General features: G+C 50.4%; 2 protein-coding genes across 7 annotated transcripts in view; one reads left to right on the top strand and one right to left on the bottom strand.

The window, feature by feature from the left end:
- TMEM63B (transmembrane protein 63B) overlaps positions 1-3,747 on the bottom strand; it is a 27,836-nt gene extending 24,089 nt beyond the window's left edge. For 2 of the 4 annotated variants that reach the window (XM_084753648.1, XM_084753651.1), the window contains exon 1: positions 3,168-3,291. The gene's annotated coding sequence lies outside the window, so the exon portion shown is untranslated. Of the gene's footprint in view, positions 1-2,945; positions 2,965-3,167; positions 3,292-3,728 lie in introns of those variants that run through there. The other 2 variants (XM_084753649.1, XM_084753650.1) reach the window with 2 other exon arrangements.
- On the top strand, positions 2,679-15,313 carry MRPL14 (mitochondrial ribosomal protein L14). 3 transcript variants are annotated; one of them, XM_084753653.1, is made up of 3 exons: positions 2,679-2,823; positions 12,095-12,185; positions 14,879-15,313. In XM_084753653.1, the coding sequence occupies exons 2-3, from the start codon at positions 12,115-12,117 to the stop codon at positions 15,243-15,245; spliced, it is 438 nt and encodes a 145-aa protein (XP_084609779.1). In that variant the 5' UTR covers positions 2,679-2,823; positions 12,095-12,114; the 3' UTR covers positions 15,246-15,313. The 3 variants fall into 3 exon arrangements, with proteins under 3 accessions (XP_084609779.1, XP_084609778.1, XP_084609780.1); XM_084753652.1 differs by lacking the exon at positions 2,679-2,823 and adding an exon at positions 3,360-3,478; XM_084753654.1 differs by lacking the exons at positions 2,679-2,823; positions 12,095-12,185 and adding an exon at positions 3,400-3,478.

Below are 15,313 nucleotides of genomic sequence, written 5' to 3'. Positions count from 1 at the left end.
CTACACAGAGAAACCCTGTCTAGAAAAAACAAAACAACAACAACAACAAAAACCTGTGTTAGGGCTGGGAGTGGTGGCGCACACCTTTAATCCCAGCACTCGGGAGGCAGAGGCTGGTGGATCGCTGTGAGTTGGAGGCCAGCCTGGTCTACAAAGGGAGTCCAGGACAGCCAAGACCACACAGAGAAACCCTGTCTCAAAAACAACAACAACAACAACAACAACAACAAAAAAAAAACCAAACAAAAAAATCAAAACCCAAAACCAAACCAAACAAAAAAACCTGTGTTATAGGTTACAAGCTATTTTTTGGTTTGTTTGGTTTTTTTCCCCTTGGGTTTAAAACTTGGGATTTTTGTTTGTTTTTTGTTTTGTTGGTTTCTCTGCGTAGCCTTGGCTGACCTAGACTTTGTAGACCAGGCTGGCCTCCAACTAATATCTATCCACCTGCCTCTGCCTCCCTAGCGCTGGGATTAAAGGTGAAAAATTGGGATTCTTAGAAAGCCGGTGAAAGAGAGAGTAACTCTTAATATGAAATCTAGGTGTCAGTCTTCCAATCTGTAACAAAGTAATACTAATGGGTTTGCTTGGCTTCCCGGTGGAACTCAGAGAGTGGCAAAAGTGTATCCATAGGTGAGCCTCTCCGGCTTCAGCCTCTCTCCAGAGTCTAGCTATACAGCCTAGGCTTGGCTCCAAGTCAGCATATAAGCATGCTCCACCACATCTGGCTTGCTTTACCCTTACTCTGCAGGCATTACTTTGCTAAGCACTTTGTAAGTTGTTGCTATGTGCTACCCATCACAACCCCAACTGAGGCACAGAGACCGCAAGTAACTCGGGGAAAGTCACACAGTCAGTTTGGATCCAGAGAGGGTCCCAGGCACTTTGCTGCTCCTTCAAATAGGAGAGGTTCCTAGCAGGACTGTGAGGGCTGAGGGCTGTTAGCACCAGCTCCAAAGAATGCCATGGCCTAGGATGAAACACACGTGGCTTCCAGTATGGAAGAAGTACTTAACCAGCTGGGCTGTCAGGTCCTTCGCCTGTAAAGTGGGGACAACTCAACACTGTGGCTGCTTGAAAAACTAGATAAAATTTTAAAACAACACAAACTACCAAAACCCTAGTTCAAAAGTCTTAAGAAAACAAAACAACAACAACAACAACCAAGCAATCAATAGAAACCACCACAAAAACAGACCAGCTGTGAAGGCAAGGAAGCATGCTGAGGTACACCTGGGAGTCAGAGGCATCAGTTCAAAGCCAGCCTGGGCTAAATAACAACCCCCTCTCAAACGATGAAACGAAACACAAAACCAGCTGTTATCAGTACGATATTGACTCCAAGAGGTTGCTTTAGTGGAGGAAGGCTGGTTGAGACCAAAATAAAACATCTAATTTCATGATAGGAAGAGACTAGAACACCTCAAGTGGGGCGAAGGCGCTTCTTCTACGTTAGGGACTCGGTCGCCAAGTCTCAGAATGCACCCCCATCCACCTGCAGTAGTTGAGGTGGGGCATCAGAGGTGACTGGTAGGTCAAGAAGTTCAGAGACGTGAACTTCGTGTAATTGATCAACCGTCAGGCAGACTGCCAGGCTCTTTACCTGCGTTACACTACTGGATCTCAAAGATCCACCTCGGAAAGAGGTAGTAGTAACAAATCACGCTGCTAAATAGAAACAGAGGTTCAGCCCAGTTAAGTAACTTGTCAAGGTCACACAGCTCAAGAACAGCAGAGCTAGGATTTGAACCCAGGCATCCATCACTCTGCTGTACTTGGAAGGAACTTGTATAATGTCCAAAAAGAGGTTCCCAGCTACTTATCAACCATCTTCTGCCTCAAAACATCCCCATCCACCTACTCACTCTCTCATTGGCCAAGCCTGCAACTGGATGAACTAACAGCAGGCCCCAGCATGTGCTACCTGGGGCATGCCAGGGCGTAGACTCTCTGGTACCCCAGAGGACAAAGGTGCTGCCAGCATACCCACCACCTGAACCTGGCGGCCCATCCCCTTCCCCTCCTCTCACATATCTAGAAGGCAGAGAGGACTGAGGGCTCCTCTTCAGGAGGTGTTGGGCACAGTTTCATTCACCCCAGACTGCTGCAGACGCGGGAGGAAGCTCAGGGTCAGGGAGTGGTACTAGGTAGCGCCCCCCCCCCCCCGCCCCACTCCCCGTCAGCCACCAACCCCCTGCCCCCGCGCCCCCGGCAATGGGCCGCCAGACTTGTGACCAGGGGACCAAGGCGGGTGGCAGCACAAAGCCCCAAGGGCAGCCAGCCCCTCTGACCTCTCTTCCCCACTTCCCAGGCGTCCTTCTTTTTCCTGGGAAAGACAACTCAGCACCAGGCGGTCAAGACAGCCGGGAGGGACAAAGCGCGCCCCCTCCCCCTCAATAGGGCCTTTGCCTACTCCGGATTCGCGTCTGGATCTTCTCCCCACCGCACCCTCCAACGCAGGCCTGGGCGGCTCATGAATGAACTGCTCTGTGTGGGGCGCAGGAGAGGACATGCTCCCCGGGCTAGCCGCCCTCTCCAGCCCGCAGATCAGTCCCTACCAGGACTAGGGGCAGCCACCCGTCTGGTGCCAGGACCCTCAAGCCCTGCCCTTTGCCCAAGCCTGGACCGCCTTGTTTGAGGCCAGGGTCGTCCCCAGCAACAAGAGAGAGAATAAAAAGAGATCGAGGGCATCAGACTTGGCGACCCCAGAATGCAAAACTCGGGGGCGGAGGCGGGTGGTTCCCTTCAGCGGCGCCAGCGGCTGGGAAGCAACTGGGACCGGAGGAAAGCCGCGCAGGGGCTGCGCGCACCTGGACGGAGCAGGTGGGATTACAGTGGCACTCTAGGGCTGGGACAGAGGGGGTCCCACCCCTTGGGATATCCCGGCGGGGCGGGGGCAGAGAACGGCGCATATCTAGAGCCCGGACAAGGGTGGGAGGACTCACATCTGGCCAGGGACAGCGCGGGTTTGGGGACAAAGCGTGCCTCCGTAGGGTCCCGCCGGGCCCGGGCACCTCTGGGTCCCGCAGGAGGTGGAAGGGAGGGGACGCGCAGCTGAGTCCGGGTGGTTTTGTTTTGTTTTTGTTGTTTTTTTTTTCCTTTCTTGGGGTGGTGGCAAAACCCTAAGAGCCAAGTAAGGGGTGCTGGGGAGGGGTCCGCGTACTCACCCCTAGGCGCAGACTCGGCTCCGACTCGGGAGCCCCGGCTCCGGGCGGGGCGGGGCTGGGGAGGGGGAGGGGGAGTCGCCGGGCGGCTTGAGCTCTGGGCTCCTGCGGCGGCCGCGGCAGCGCGTGGGGGAGGGGGGGAGCAAGAGGAGGGAGAGGAGCCGAGGGCGGAGCTCCCGAAGGACCCGCCCCCACGCCGCACACGTAGAAAGTGCGCGCGCACTCACGGAGTACCGCGGGCGCGCAGGCGCAGGGGGCGGGGCGGGGCCTTGCCTGCGGGGTTCGTGGCGGGAGATTCCCAGGCGGCTAAAGCGGTATGATGGGGGTTCAGGGGTCACCTTGCTCTCCCTCGTCCCCGCGCTACTTCTCCCCTTTCTTCTCTGCAATAGGAGAGGCGCTCTTGGGGAGCGGTGTGGAGAGGCCATTCTGGGCTCCAGGGTTAAGTGAGAGAGGTTCCCTCCCTTCACGAGGCCTCAGATCTGGACCCTCTTGCCTTCTATTTGCCCAGGGCTGCGAGGTCCGCGCCTCCCACGCTCGCAGTCCCCCTTGCGCTTACCTACTTACCTTAGTCCAGGACGTGGAGCTTCGGGAAATGAGGGTTGCAGTCTAGCCTGCGCCAAGTAGCTTAGGCTGGTTGCTCCAGCGCGTCTTCTGCACTTTATTTGCTCTTTTCTTCTTCTGGGTCTGTAGATGAGTTTGCTATAAATTTCTGCGGTGAAAAGGAGTCCTTGCTTTCGCTGAATGACTCCTTTGGTCCAGGGGATTCCCTGTTTTCTCAGTTCACCAAAGACCTAACCCAGCAGGGGTTGAGACTGGAGAGATGGGCCGGGTGTGGTGGCGAACGCCTTTAATCCCAGCACTCGGGAGGCAGAGGCAGGTGGATCTTCGTTAGTTCGAGGCCAGCCTGGTCAACAAAGTGAGTCCAGGACAGCCAGGGCTACACAGAGAAACCCTGTCTCGAAAAACAAACAAACAAAGACTGGAGAGGATGGAGAGGCGGAGCTCCTCTTTTCTGTATGTCACCACACATCATGATCACAAAGCAGGACAAACACCACCTGTTTAATTTCAGGTTCTTAAAGGGGACAGAAGGGAATACTGCTTTTCGCTGTAACTGAACCTTACACGCTGAGACGTTAATGGGCTGATTGTGTAGCAGTCACAAGAGCTGAGACGGAGTCACCTTGGGAAGTGCTGGCACCCAGGGTCTTGCGTCACTGCTGGACATTGCCCATCCTAGTCAGTGTGTTGGCTGTATGTGGATGGATATTCAGCTGCCCGATTGTAGCTGGAGGGTTTCAACTGTAAGGCTTGGTCTGTTGAAGTGTCTTTCAAACGCTCCCATGAGTGACTTAGTAGATCATGGCCATCGAGAGAGAGAGAGAGAGAGAGAGAGAGAGAGAGAGAGAGAGAGAGAGAGTGTGTGTGTGTGTTACACTTACAGTAGGTGTTCTGTCTTGACACAAGGCCATGGGAATGTACTAGGTGTCTTAAGGGCATTTCTCTGTGTCCTAGAAAAGTTTGGAAAAGCGTTGATCTCTTGTATGCCTCTCACTTTCCTCAGTTTGAGTTTTCGGTCATTTTAAATTCTCTGAAGATGCAGTTGGTAATGCTAGTAAGGAGCAAGTTGGAGTGGGGCTCCCTGTAATCCTAGCCAGAGGTGGGTGTTCAAGGCTGTCCTCCGCTGCTTTGGGAGTTTAAAGCTAGCTTGAGATTGACTATCTCAACAAAACATACAAGAACCCAAACCTTGAGGGTTTTTTGTTTGGAGATAAGAGAAAGAAGATAGAGATGCAGTTATCATTGTAGACTGCCTAGTGGTGGGAGGCTGAGAAGCTGTATTGAGTAAACGGTTTTTGATGGGGGGGGGGCGGTGCCGCCAATGTACAGCCCGGACTACACAGAGAAACCCTGTCTTTAAAAAAAAAAAAAAAAAAAACCAGGAAAAAACATTTTTTGAGACAGGGTTTCTCTGTGTAGCCTTGGCTGTCCTGGACTCGCTTTGTAGACCAGGCTGGCCTCAAACTCACAGCGATCCACCTGCCTCTGCCTCTGGAGCGCAGGGAGTAAAGGCGTGCACCACCAGGCTCAGCCTTGAAAAAAGTTTTTGATGAAAAAGGATCTGTTGTGATGCTTTGGGATATTTTACCCGCAGGGGTTCTTGGATGTGTCTTTCCTGTAGGACGTTTACATATTGTGTTGAGGTGGGTGTGTATATGTGGAAACCCAGCGTGACCCACTCCCTGGAACAGTAACATTCATTTTGAGGCCAAACAGCACTGACAGTAGGTATCTAGAAGATGGATGGAGGGCATGGTAACCTGATTTGGGGACTTTTGGAGATCACTGGAAAATGTTCCTGAAATTCTAATATTTAAAGAAATAATTGAGTGTGACTCTTGACTGAGCCTCTGGGTTCTTGAGTTGTTTCTCAAGTGGCATGTGTTACCTGAGCACAGTGCCTTGAATCTCGGACGGTACAAAGTCCTTTTTTTTTTTTTTTTTTTAAGACGGGGTTTCTTTGTGTAGCCCTGGCTATCCTGGAACTCAATTCTGTAGACCAGGCTGGCCTCGAACTCAGAGATCTGCCTCTGCCTCTGCCTCCCAAGTGTTGGGATTAAAGCCAAAAGTCCCCTAAAGATAGCCTTGACTTGTCACACATGTGGACCTGCCCGAATGTATTTTTCCATTGTTCATGCTCCTTGGTTCTTTAGGAGCTTGGGAAGGCCTCAGGGAGCCAGGGTAGAGGGTGACGTGTGTTTGCTTGTGTGTTTATGTGAGACTCTGTCTCATGTAGCCCCGACTGGCTTCAGGCTCCTAAACCTTCTGCTGCTGCCTCCAAAGTGCTGGGATTGAATGGGTGCATCACCGCATCCCACTTCAGTCTTCCGTTTTAGAGGTGAAGGTTTAATTTTACACCTGGTATAATTTTATAGGTATGCTAACAGTTGTAGTCAGTGTTCCAAGAAAGGACTGTGATTCAGGGCTCACCTGAATCACCCAGTGTTGTTCTGGGTCATGAAATGTGTTGACCTATAAGGAGGTGTCAGTGGCTTATTATTCACTAGGGAAATAGCATAGGAAGTCCCCCATCAAAACACTCCTAAAAATCATGGGGCTGGAGAGATGGCTCAGAGGTTAAGAGCACTGACTGCTCTTCCAGAGGTCCTGAGTTCAATTCCCCGCAACCACATGATGGCTCACAGCCATCTATAATGTGATCTAATGCCCTCTTCTGGCATGCAGGCAGAACACTATATACATAATAAATAATTCTTTCAAAATATTTTTAAAAATCATATTGTCCTTGAACGTCAGGAAAGCACTTTGCTGTGTCTCTAAGCTGAGAAGTACTTGGAGAACTGTACGATTTGATGAGAGGGAGGAGCCTTGTGATGGAGGAGTGAGGCCAGGAAACCAGCTGTCTGCTCTGTAGACCAGCATTCCCCAACTGAAGTGGCCTCTCACCCAGGGGACGCTAAAGCACTTTCATATCCAGGTGACTTAAGTCTTCCCAGTGACCCCTGCAGTTCCGCACTCACTGAGACCCGGAGAAGTGATCCAAAGGTCACAGACTTATCAGAGAGGAGAGGCTGGCACTGAGATGAGTCCTGGCAGTAGCATTTCCTCTTTGGTTCTAACCTTGCTGCCCCACATTCCTCTGGCTTCCTGAAATCTTACTCCTGGCTCCTTGCCACTGGCTCAGTTAAGTCCTCATAGGAAGTTAAACATAAGATAACTGTGGACCAGGTTGAGAAATGGGTTGTTCAGTGGCAGCTGTAGTAGAAATTGGTCTTCATGTTTCAGGGAGCTCTAGCCATTGGTAATGATGCTGTGGAAACTTACACCTGGGCAGGTGAACCTGGGCAGGTGAGTCAAATCAGCCTCTGCTTTGCCCAGGGCTGTGTGTGTTGTTGTGGTTGTTGACAGAATCTTACTATGTAGCCCTGGCTAGCCTGAATTCAGTTTGTAGACCAGGCTGGCCTCCAACTCACAGAGATCCGCTTGCCTCTGCTTCCCTAACAATGGCAGCCTTTTATGTCTTGAGTTTTTAAAGGTGTGTGGTATGCAGGGACATTGGGTTATATATATTTGGTTTTGGTGAAGTTCTTCAGTGGGTAGGACTGCATCTGAGCCATACCTCTGCCCTGCAGGGTGCACTGTGTAGGAACAAGTTTGAGCTCTGGTCTGCACTTGGTTGCCTTATAACCTGGGTGGAGTAGCAAGCAGTGGTACCATTTCTGATTTTGACCCTCCACCTGCAAAATGGTGCAGGTCCTTGGCTGGTCCAGCCTCTTAAAGGCAGATGCCTTTTCTTACTTGTTTTTCTGTTTCCTTTGGGTGCCTAGGAATGAAGTCATCAAGGAAAGTGCTCTGGTGAGGGTACTTTGAGAATTGCAACATATTAGATTTGTGTGAGATTAAACTATGTACACAAAATAAACTGAAAGAGAAGGGCCGAGTAGGGAAACAGTAACAAGTGTTTAAGCAACAAATACAAGTATTTGTTGGTCCAAAATGATGGGAAGGGTCTGGGCTCTGGGCTCAGGGATGGAGGTCTTTCGGTGATTCTTCAAACTGGCTAGGCCTTTGCTTTTTGTTTGGTTTTGGAGGACAGACTCTTACTCTGTAGGTGAAGCTGACTTGGAATTTCCAGGCTGGTCGTTTTTGTTTTGTTTTGTTTTGTTTTGTTTTGTTTTTTGATACAGGGTTTCTCTGTGTAGCCTTGGCTGTCTTGGACTCGATTTGTAGACCAGACTGGCTTGGAACTCACAGAGACCAGCCTGCCTCTGCCACCTGAGTGCTGGGACTAAAGGCGTGCACCACCTGCCGGCCTATTCCTAGGCTAGTCTTGAACTACAGGTGACTCTGCTTCCTGCTGCCGCAAGAGAGCTGGGATTGAAGGTGTGTAGCAACAGGCCTGGCTGGGAAGCAATGTATAGGCCTCTGGTGCTCAGTGTACTGCACACTTGTACAGAGAGCCCCTCTGCTGGTTACTTTGTACCTGAGATTCAAAACCCAAGGAATACCTCAAAAGATGGCTCAGCCAGACAGAGGTGGCGCACACCCTTAATCCCAGCAACCAGGAGGAAGAGGCAGGTGGATCCAGCCTGGTCTACAGGGAATGTTCCAGGACAGCCAGGACTACAAAGAGAAACCCTATCTTGAAACACCAAACCAAAGCAAGATGGCTCCGTACACTTGTGCACAAGTCTGAGAACCCCTGTGAAGGTGGAAGGAGAGACCTGACTCCATAGTTGCCTTCCACATGTGCACCATAACACGCACAGTAATAAATCAGTATTCTCAAGCAACAGCACTCCCCTCAACATAGCAAGTGTGGGTGCTTCATTGATTGCTCTGCTAGCCCTGAGTTTGAAAAGTAGCTAAAACCCACCACTACCCCAACAAAAAAGAAAACTAACTAAAAATGAGCCTTCTAAAACAGTGGCTGTCAACCTTCTTAACGCTGTGACCCTTTAATACAGTTCCTTGTACTGTGGTGACCCCACAGCCATAAAATTATTTTCATTGCTACTTCATAACTGTAATTTTGCTTCTGTTATGAATCGTAATGTAAATATCTGTATTTTCCAGTGGTCTTAGGCAGCTTCTATGAAAAAAGTCCTTTGATCCCAGAGGGGTCACAACCCACAGGCCGAGAACTACTCTAAGACATCAGAAGCTTGGGTGGATGAAAAAAGTCACGCTGGCCAGTGGTGGCTCACGCCTTCAGTCCCAGCACTCCGGCAGGGAGGGAGAGGCCCGTGGATCTCTGAGGTGGAGGCTAACCTGGTCTTCAGAGTGAGTTCCAGGACAGCCAGGCTACACAAAGAACAAGGGAGGAGGAGAGGGAGGTGAAAACACACAGACACACAGAGCACGGACACTCTGGACTCCACTTGATAGCCCCTTGGCTTGGTTGAAGCAATCCTCCTCACCTGGTATTTAAGTTATTCGTCAGGCAGTGAGGTGCCTATGGATAAAGTGGACATATAATGTCAGTGGGGTTTTTTGTTTTTTGTTTTGAGGGGAGGACTGTTTCTTATTTGTTTTTTAGTGTTTGAGATGGAGGTCTATCTATAGTCTTCTGGCTATCCTGGAAATCGATATATAGGCCAGGCTGGCCTTGAACTTACAGAGATCCACCTGCCTTTGCCTCCTGAGTGCTGGGATTGAGGGCATGTACCACACCTGGCAAACGTCAGTATTCTTAAAGGAACTAGAGATTTATTTATTTATTTAGGTTTTCAGGACAGTTTCTCTGTGTATCCCTGGCTGGCCTAGACTCCCTTGTAGACCAGGCTGGCCTTGAACATACAGAGATTCACCTGCCTCTGCCTCTGAGTGCTGGGATTAAAGGTGTGCACCACCATGCCCAGCTCTGGAACTAGAGTTTGTTAAAAGTTGGAAAAATAATATTTAAGGTTGCCATGTTTACTCCCGGTTGAGTAAGTTTATATGGGGGGAGCGGATTACTGTGGTTCAAATTTCAGCCTTGTTATTCCTCACTTTGTCACCTTGGTCAAGTTACTTAAATTCTCTGGCCACACGTGTGTGTGTGTGTGTGTGTGTGTGTGTGTGTGTGTGTGTGTGTGTAAAACAAGGAAGTTAGTAATAGTGCACACTGCACAGCAGTGTTTGTGAGTTAAATGAGATGATGACAGTGTACAGTGTTCAGCCTAGTGTGTGGCCTGTTATAACCACCACAGCAAAGGGGCAGGAAAAATAGAAGGACCCGGCAACTCAAAGCGTGGGGGGTGCAGAGGGAAGGTCCTGGGGCCGAAGCTGGTTGTGGGGCTCCGTGTAGACCGGTAAAAGTGTCTGTACCTCAGTGTCCTCATCTGTGAAGTGAGATGGGAAGAAGAAAGGAGCTGGAAGGCATGGGCGCCCTGCCTGTGCGGTGCTCCGCACAGGTCATGCCTGGGCCCAGCAGCTGGGGCACTTGCCCAGGATCTTGGAGATAGTATGATCTTGTCTGCTGGTCTGTGCGTCCACTGCTCAGGTTGCCTGGGTTAGCTGCCATCTGTTTCAAGTTGTTCTCTGATTGTAGAGTGAGTGGGGCAGCACTTCATTGGTGTCCCTAGGAGAACTCTGGGGTGCTGGGACTTAAGGCGAGGCACCAAGTGACAGGCATTTATGGAATGCCCTGGTATTCCTGTGGAAGTGAGTGGTGAATTCTTCCCCCATCTTTATTAAATAGTCTTATCTGTGGGCGCTTTGAAGCCTCACTAAGCAAAGCTGTGTGTAAATACTCCAGTGCACAGGGCTGGCTCTGTGGGGCTCTCCAGCGGTGCCCTCTGTAGCCAGGTGTCGGGGTGGAAGAGCTGGCTTGCTTACAGCTGGAATCCCTGCCTGCTCGGTGGCAGGCTTTCCCTCACCATGGTGCAGGGAACTGGACTCTTGACTCCTAGGTGCTATGGCTCTGTCTTCTGTCCATGGAAGTTTTTCCATACCACAGTGCTGTGGGGGAGACTCGCCCAAATATAGACTTAGGTCAGTGCCTTGGCAAGGGTGGCTTTGGCCCTGCTTTGCTGACCTTGGGCTCTACAGGTGTCCTGGCCTCCACATTTGGGGCAAGGGTGATGTGCGCTTAAGAAGCTACTCAGATCCTTGATATTTTCACTCCCTTTCTGCACGAGGAACCGAACCCTGGGTGTGTGTAAGCCTCCTACCACTGAGCTATATTCTCAACCCTTTTTTTTTCTTTCCCTCAACCCTTTTAAAAGTGTGTTTATTTTGCTTTATGTGTGCTGGTATTTACCTACATATATGGAGGTGCGTTACGTGTGTGCCTGGTGCTCAAGGACTCCCGAAGGGATGTCTGACCCCTGGATCTGAAATTACAGATATTGTGAACCGCCATGTGGGTCCTGAGAACTGAACCCAGGTCCTCTGTAAGGACAGCTAGTGCAGCCAGCCGGTGGTGGCACATGCGTTTAATCCCAGCACTCAGGAGGCAGAGGCAGGTGGACTGCTGTGAGTTCCAGGCCAGCCTGGTCTACAAAGCGAGTCCAGGACAGCCAAGGCTACACAGAGAAACCCTGCCTTGAAAAAGTTTTTTTTTAAAGGAACAGCTAATGCTCTTTAAACAGTGAGCCATCTCTCCAGTCTCATGTCTTGTTTTGTCTTTAATAATTTCCTTGAGACTAGGTCTCATGTAGCCCAGGCTGGGCTGGAGCTCACTATAGCTCTTAAACTTTTTATCCTCCAGCCTAGGCCTTCCACGTTCTGAGATGGCAGGTATGAACCACCATATGCGTTTTGTTGTTGTTTTGTTTTGTTTTTGTTTGTTTGTTTTTCGAGACAAAGTTTCTCTATGTAGCCTTGGCTGTCCTGGACTTACTTTGTAGACTAGACTGGCCTGGAACTCACAGGGATCCTCCTGCCTCTGCCTCCTGAGTGCTGGAATTAAAGGCGTGCGCCACCACTCCTGGCCATACTCGGTTTAATAGTTTTTAAACACACGATCTTGGTAAATTACCCAGGTCAGCCTAGAACTCACTCTCCAGTGCAGCCAGGTATGAAACGTGGATTACAGGCCTGGGCTGCCAGGCCTGGCTAATCTGCTTTCTCCCAGAGTGCTGATGTGGGTTTCAGAAGGCACCCAGGTGTCAAGAAGTGGCGTTCCGTTTTGTAGCCCTCTTGGGAAGTGGTGGCTAACTCAGCTATGACAAAGGACTTGTTTTCTGCTGCCTGGGGAAGCGGAGGGCAGTCGGCATTCTCGCTGCTGTCTGTTCTGGCTGGTCTGTTCCCTCCTGACCAGAGTGGGAATGTGACTCAGCAGAACTGGGAGGGAGCTGGAGTCTAATCATCCGTGGATCTTTCGAACAGGAAGATTCTTATTTAGTGACTAACGAACTTGTGCCACAGTGTCCCCTCCCACACCAGTCCCCAGAGGAAACAAGCTCTGTCCCCCTTTCCCGCAGGTTTGCTGTCTTGGGATCCCATGGCTGCCCTTACCGGCCTCTGGGGCCCCTTTGCCCATGTCAGCAGAGCGTTCGGCCTGCGCTGCTTCAGGTAATACTAACATCTTGTTCTTAAGTTTCCCTGGGGAAGCCTGCCACCATGGCTGCCTCCTGAGGTGGCTGGAATGGGAGCAGAAACTCACAGGGCTGTCATGGGGTCGGCCAGACATGGGATTTGATCAGCGAGGGGGCGGGGCAGGACGGCTGTGAGCCCAGTGGCCTGTGGGAAAGCTGTTCATCTTCAGTCCCTGCCAGTTCCTTAGCGTGAAGGATCCTGTCATTCCTAGGGCTTTAAAGACCCGTATAGTTTAAAAAATTCACGTGTGTGCATGCGCGTGTCTAGCGTGCACACATAACAGTACACATGTGGAAGTCAGAGTTGGTTCTCTCCGCAGTGTGAGCCTCAGGGATCAAACTCAGGATGTTGGGCGTGACAGCAAGCACCTTTATCTGCTGAGCCATCTTTCTGACCCCAAACATTTTTAAGAATAAATTTTTTTTTTCATTACTGTGGACTGAGTCCAGAGTTTCCAGCCTTTTTATATTTTATTTTGGGTTTTGTTGTTTTTGTTTGCTTTATACAGTAAAGTTTCTCTGTATAGCTGTAGCAGTCCTGGATGTTTCCATGTAGACCACCAGGCTAGCCATCTTTCCACTTTGCCTTCCTTAGCACTAGGATTACAGGTGTGTGCTACCAGCTGACTGCTTTGCTTTATATTTTGAGACAAGATCTCACCAAGTTCCCCAAGCTGGCCTTGAACTCAGTCTGGAGCCCACATCACTTTGAACTTTCCATCTTCCTGCCTCAGTCTCCCATGTAGCTACGACAGCTTTTTTTTCTTCTTTTTTTTTTTTAGACAGGGTTTCTCTGTGTAACCCTGACTGTCCTGGACTCACTTTGTAGACCAGGCTGGCCTCAAACTCACAGAGATCGCCTGCCTCTGCCTCCCGAGTGCTGGGCCTAAAAGCGTGCACCACCACTCTTGGCCCAGGACTGCATTCTTTTTTTTTTTTTTTTAAATATTTTTAAAAGATTTGTTTATTTATTTATTATATATACATTGCTCTCCCTGCTCGTAGCCCTGAAGGCCAGAGGGCATCAGATCACATTATAAGTGGTTGTGAGCCACCATGTGGTTGCTGGGAATTGAGCTCAAGACTTCTGGAAGAGCAGCCAGTGCTCTTAACCTCTGAGCCATCTCTCCAGCCCCCCAGGGCTGCATTCTTATACCCACAAGCCCAGCAGCAAAATTGACCTTTAATTACAAACTTGTACAGTCCTTGTCAGTACATGCTTTCGTACCAGGCCAAGATGGCCTGTCCCCTTTGAGGCCCAACATCCCCCTTTCTTTAAGGCCTCCTGCAGAGATGAACGAGGGTGGCTTCTAGTGCAGCAGGTCTCAAGGGAGGCCTCAGAAGTGAACTCCTGTAAATTGTCCTCTGACCCCCACACACATGTACACATGCAGGCACGCACAAAATAAGTAAAAATGCATTTTGTTGGGTTTTTTTGTTTTGTTTTGTTTTTGAGACAGGATTTCTCTGTGTCACCCTAGCTGTCCTGGACTCACTTTCTAGACCAGGCTGGCTTCCAACTCACAGCGACCCACCTGCCTCTGCCTCCGAGCACTGGGATTAAAGACATGCGCCACCATGCCCAGCCTAAAATACATTTTAAAACATGTTTTTGAGAAGAACATGATGCATTTAGTAGCAGAGCAGAGAGAAGTTTGGTGAGTGCTTGTCAGGTCTGAGTAGAGCTGTGAAGGTAGGAAGGCAAGGGTACCCAGAAGGGAAGCGGGCACAGCCTGCCCAAGCCCCTAGGGAGTTTCTGGAAAAGCTCTTCCCAGCAGCAGCAGCAGCAGCAGGAGGATGAGTTTGCAGTGTGTGTGGCACACATTGGAGGGAGCTCTGCAGTGGGAAGTCGAGGCTAAGGAAGGAGAGACGTGGCCTGGAGGTAGAGTCACTATCTGGGAGGCCCTGGGATCGTGCTAGAGCCACCGCACTTAGGAGTGACTGTTGGGAAATGGAAATCCCATGGTGGCTTGCAAGGCTGGGGGTAGTGGTGCTACAAGCTGTAATCCCATTTTCCCTTCTCTGGAAGCTGAGGCAGGGGGGGTCGCTTGGTCTCACGAATTTGGGCAAAGTTGAAGACCCATCTCAAGAAGCAAAGTGACATCCTTTTGCTAGTATTAAAAAGTTGTTACCTTGACAGTTTCTAGTTTCTGCCATATTGTATCAGGGCTCCCTCAGAACAGAGCCTCCAGGTTCCCAGACTCATGAGAACTGGGAAGCAGGACCAGGGACACAGGTTCTGCAGGGTTGGCAGGGGTGAGGCTGCCTCAACCTCTAGACCAAAGACTGGAGACAAAGTACACGTAACGTTTGCTGTCACAGAAAAATTGGGATCTTGATACCCAGTAGATGCTCTTGGTTTTAATGAAAGAAGGGCTCACTGAGTAACACAGGCTGGTCTCAGGTCTGTGATCCTCCTGCCTCAGCCTCTCAAGTGCTAGGATTACAGGTGTTTGCCAGCAAACTGTCTTAGAAGCTCTCCATTAAAAGGAAGTGGGTAGCTTCACAACTCCTAGCTTCTGTTTAGGTTCCCGGGCCATATCATACACTGCTCAGTGTGTACATATCTGTGTCTGCATGTGGCTGACGTGCACCTTCCTGCCCTCTTGAAATCTGAGCCCTGTGTCCATAGAGATCTATGTCACAAACTGTTTTTTTCTCTCCCACTAGCACCTCTGGGAGCCTCAGTGCAATCCAGAAGATGACTCGGGTGCGTGTGGTGGACAACAGTGCCCTGGGGAACACCCCATACCATCGGCCCCCTCGGTGCATCCACGTCTATAACAAAAGCGGGGTGGGCAAGGTGGGCGACCGGATCCTGCTGGCCATCAGGGGGCAGAAGAAGAAAGCCCTCATTGTGGGACATCGCATGCCTGGCTCCCGGATGACCCCAAAGTTTGACTCCAACAATGTGGTCCTCATTGAGGACAATGGGAACCCTGTGGGAACGCGAATTAAGACACCTATCCCGACCAGCCTTCGCAAGAGGGAAGGGGAGTATTCCAAGGTGTTGGCTATCGCTCAGAACTTTGTGTGACCGAGCAGCCATCCCTTTCACACTGGTGACAGCGTTCTAGAACATAATAAATGGTTTTTTGTTTTGTT

Source organism: Acomys minous (genome assembly GCF_964271855.1).
Source record: "Acomys minous genome assembly, chromosome: 13".
Classification (NCBI taxonomy): Eukaryota; Metazoa; Chordata; class Mammalia; order Rodentia; family Muridae; genus Acomys; species Acomys minous.
The sequence above is the reverse complement of the archived record's forward strand: the minus strand, read 5'-3'. Positions and strand labels throughout refer to the sequence as shown.

What these genes read in the sequence shown, in the direction of transcription:
- MRPL14 (XM_084753653.1), top strand. Translation starts at nt 12,115, where the DNA reads ATGGCTGCCCTTACCGGCCTCTGGGGCCCCTTTGCCCATGTCAGCAGA. An exon ending in TTCGGCCTGCGCTGCTTCAG is followed by an intron (nt 12,186 to 14,878) that starts GTAATACTAACA and finishes CTCTCCCACTAG; the next exon opens with CACCTCTGGGAGCCTCAGTG.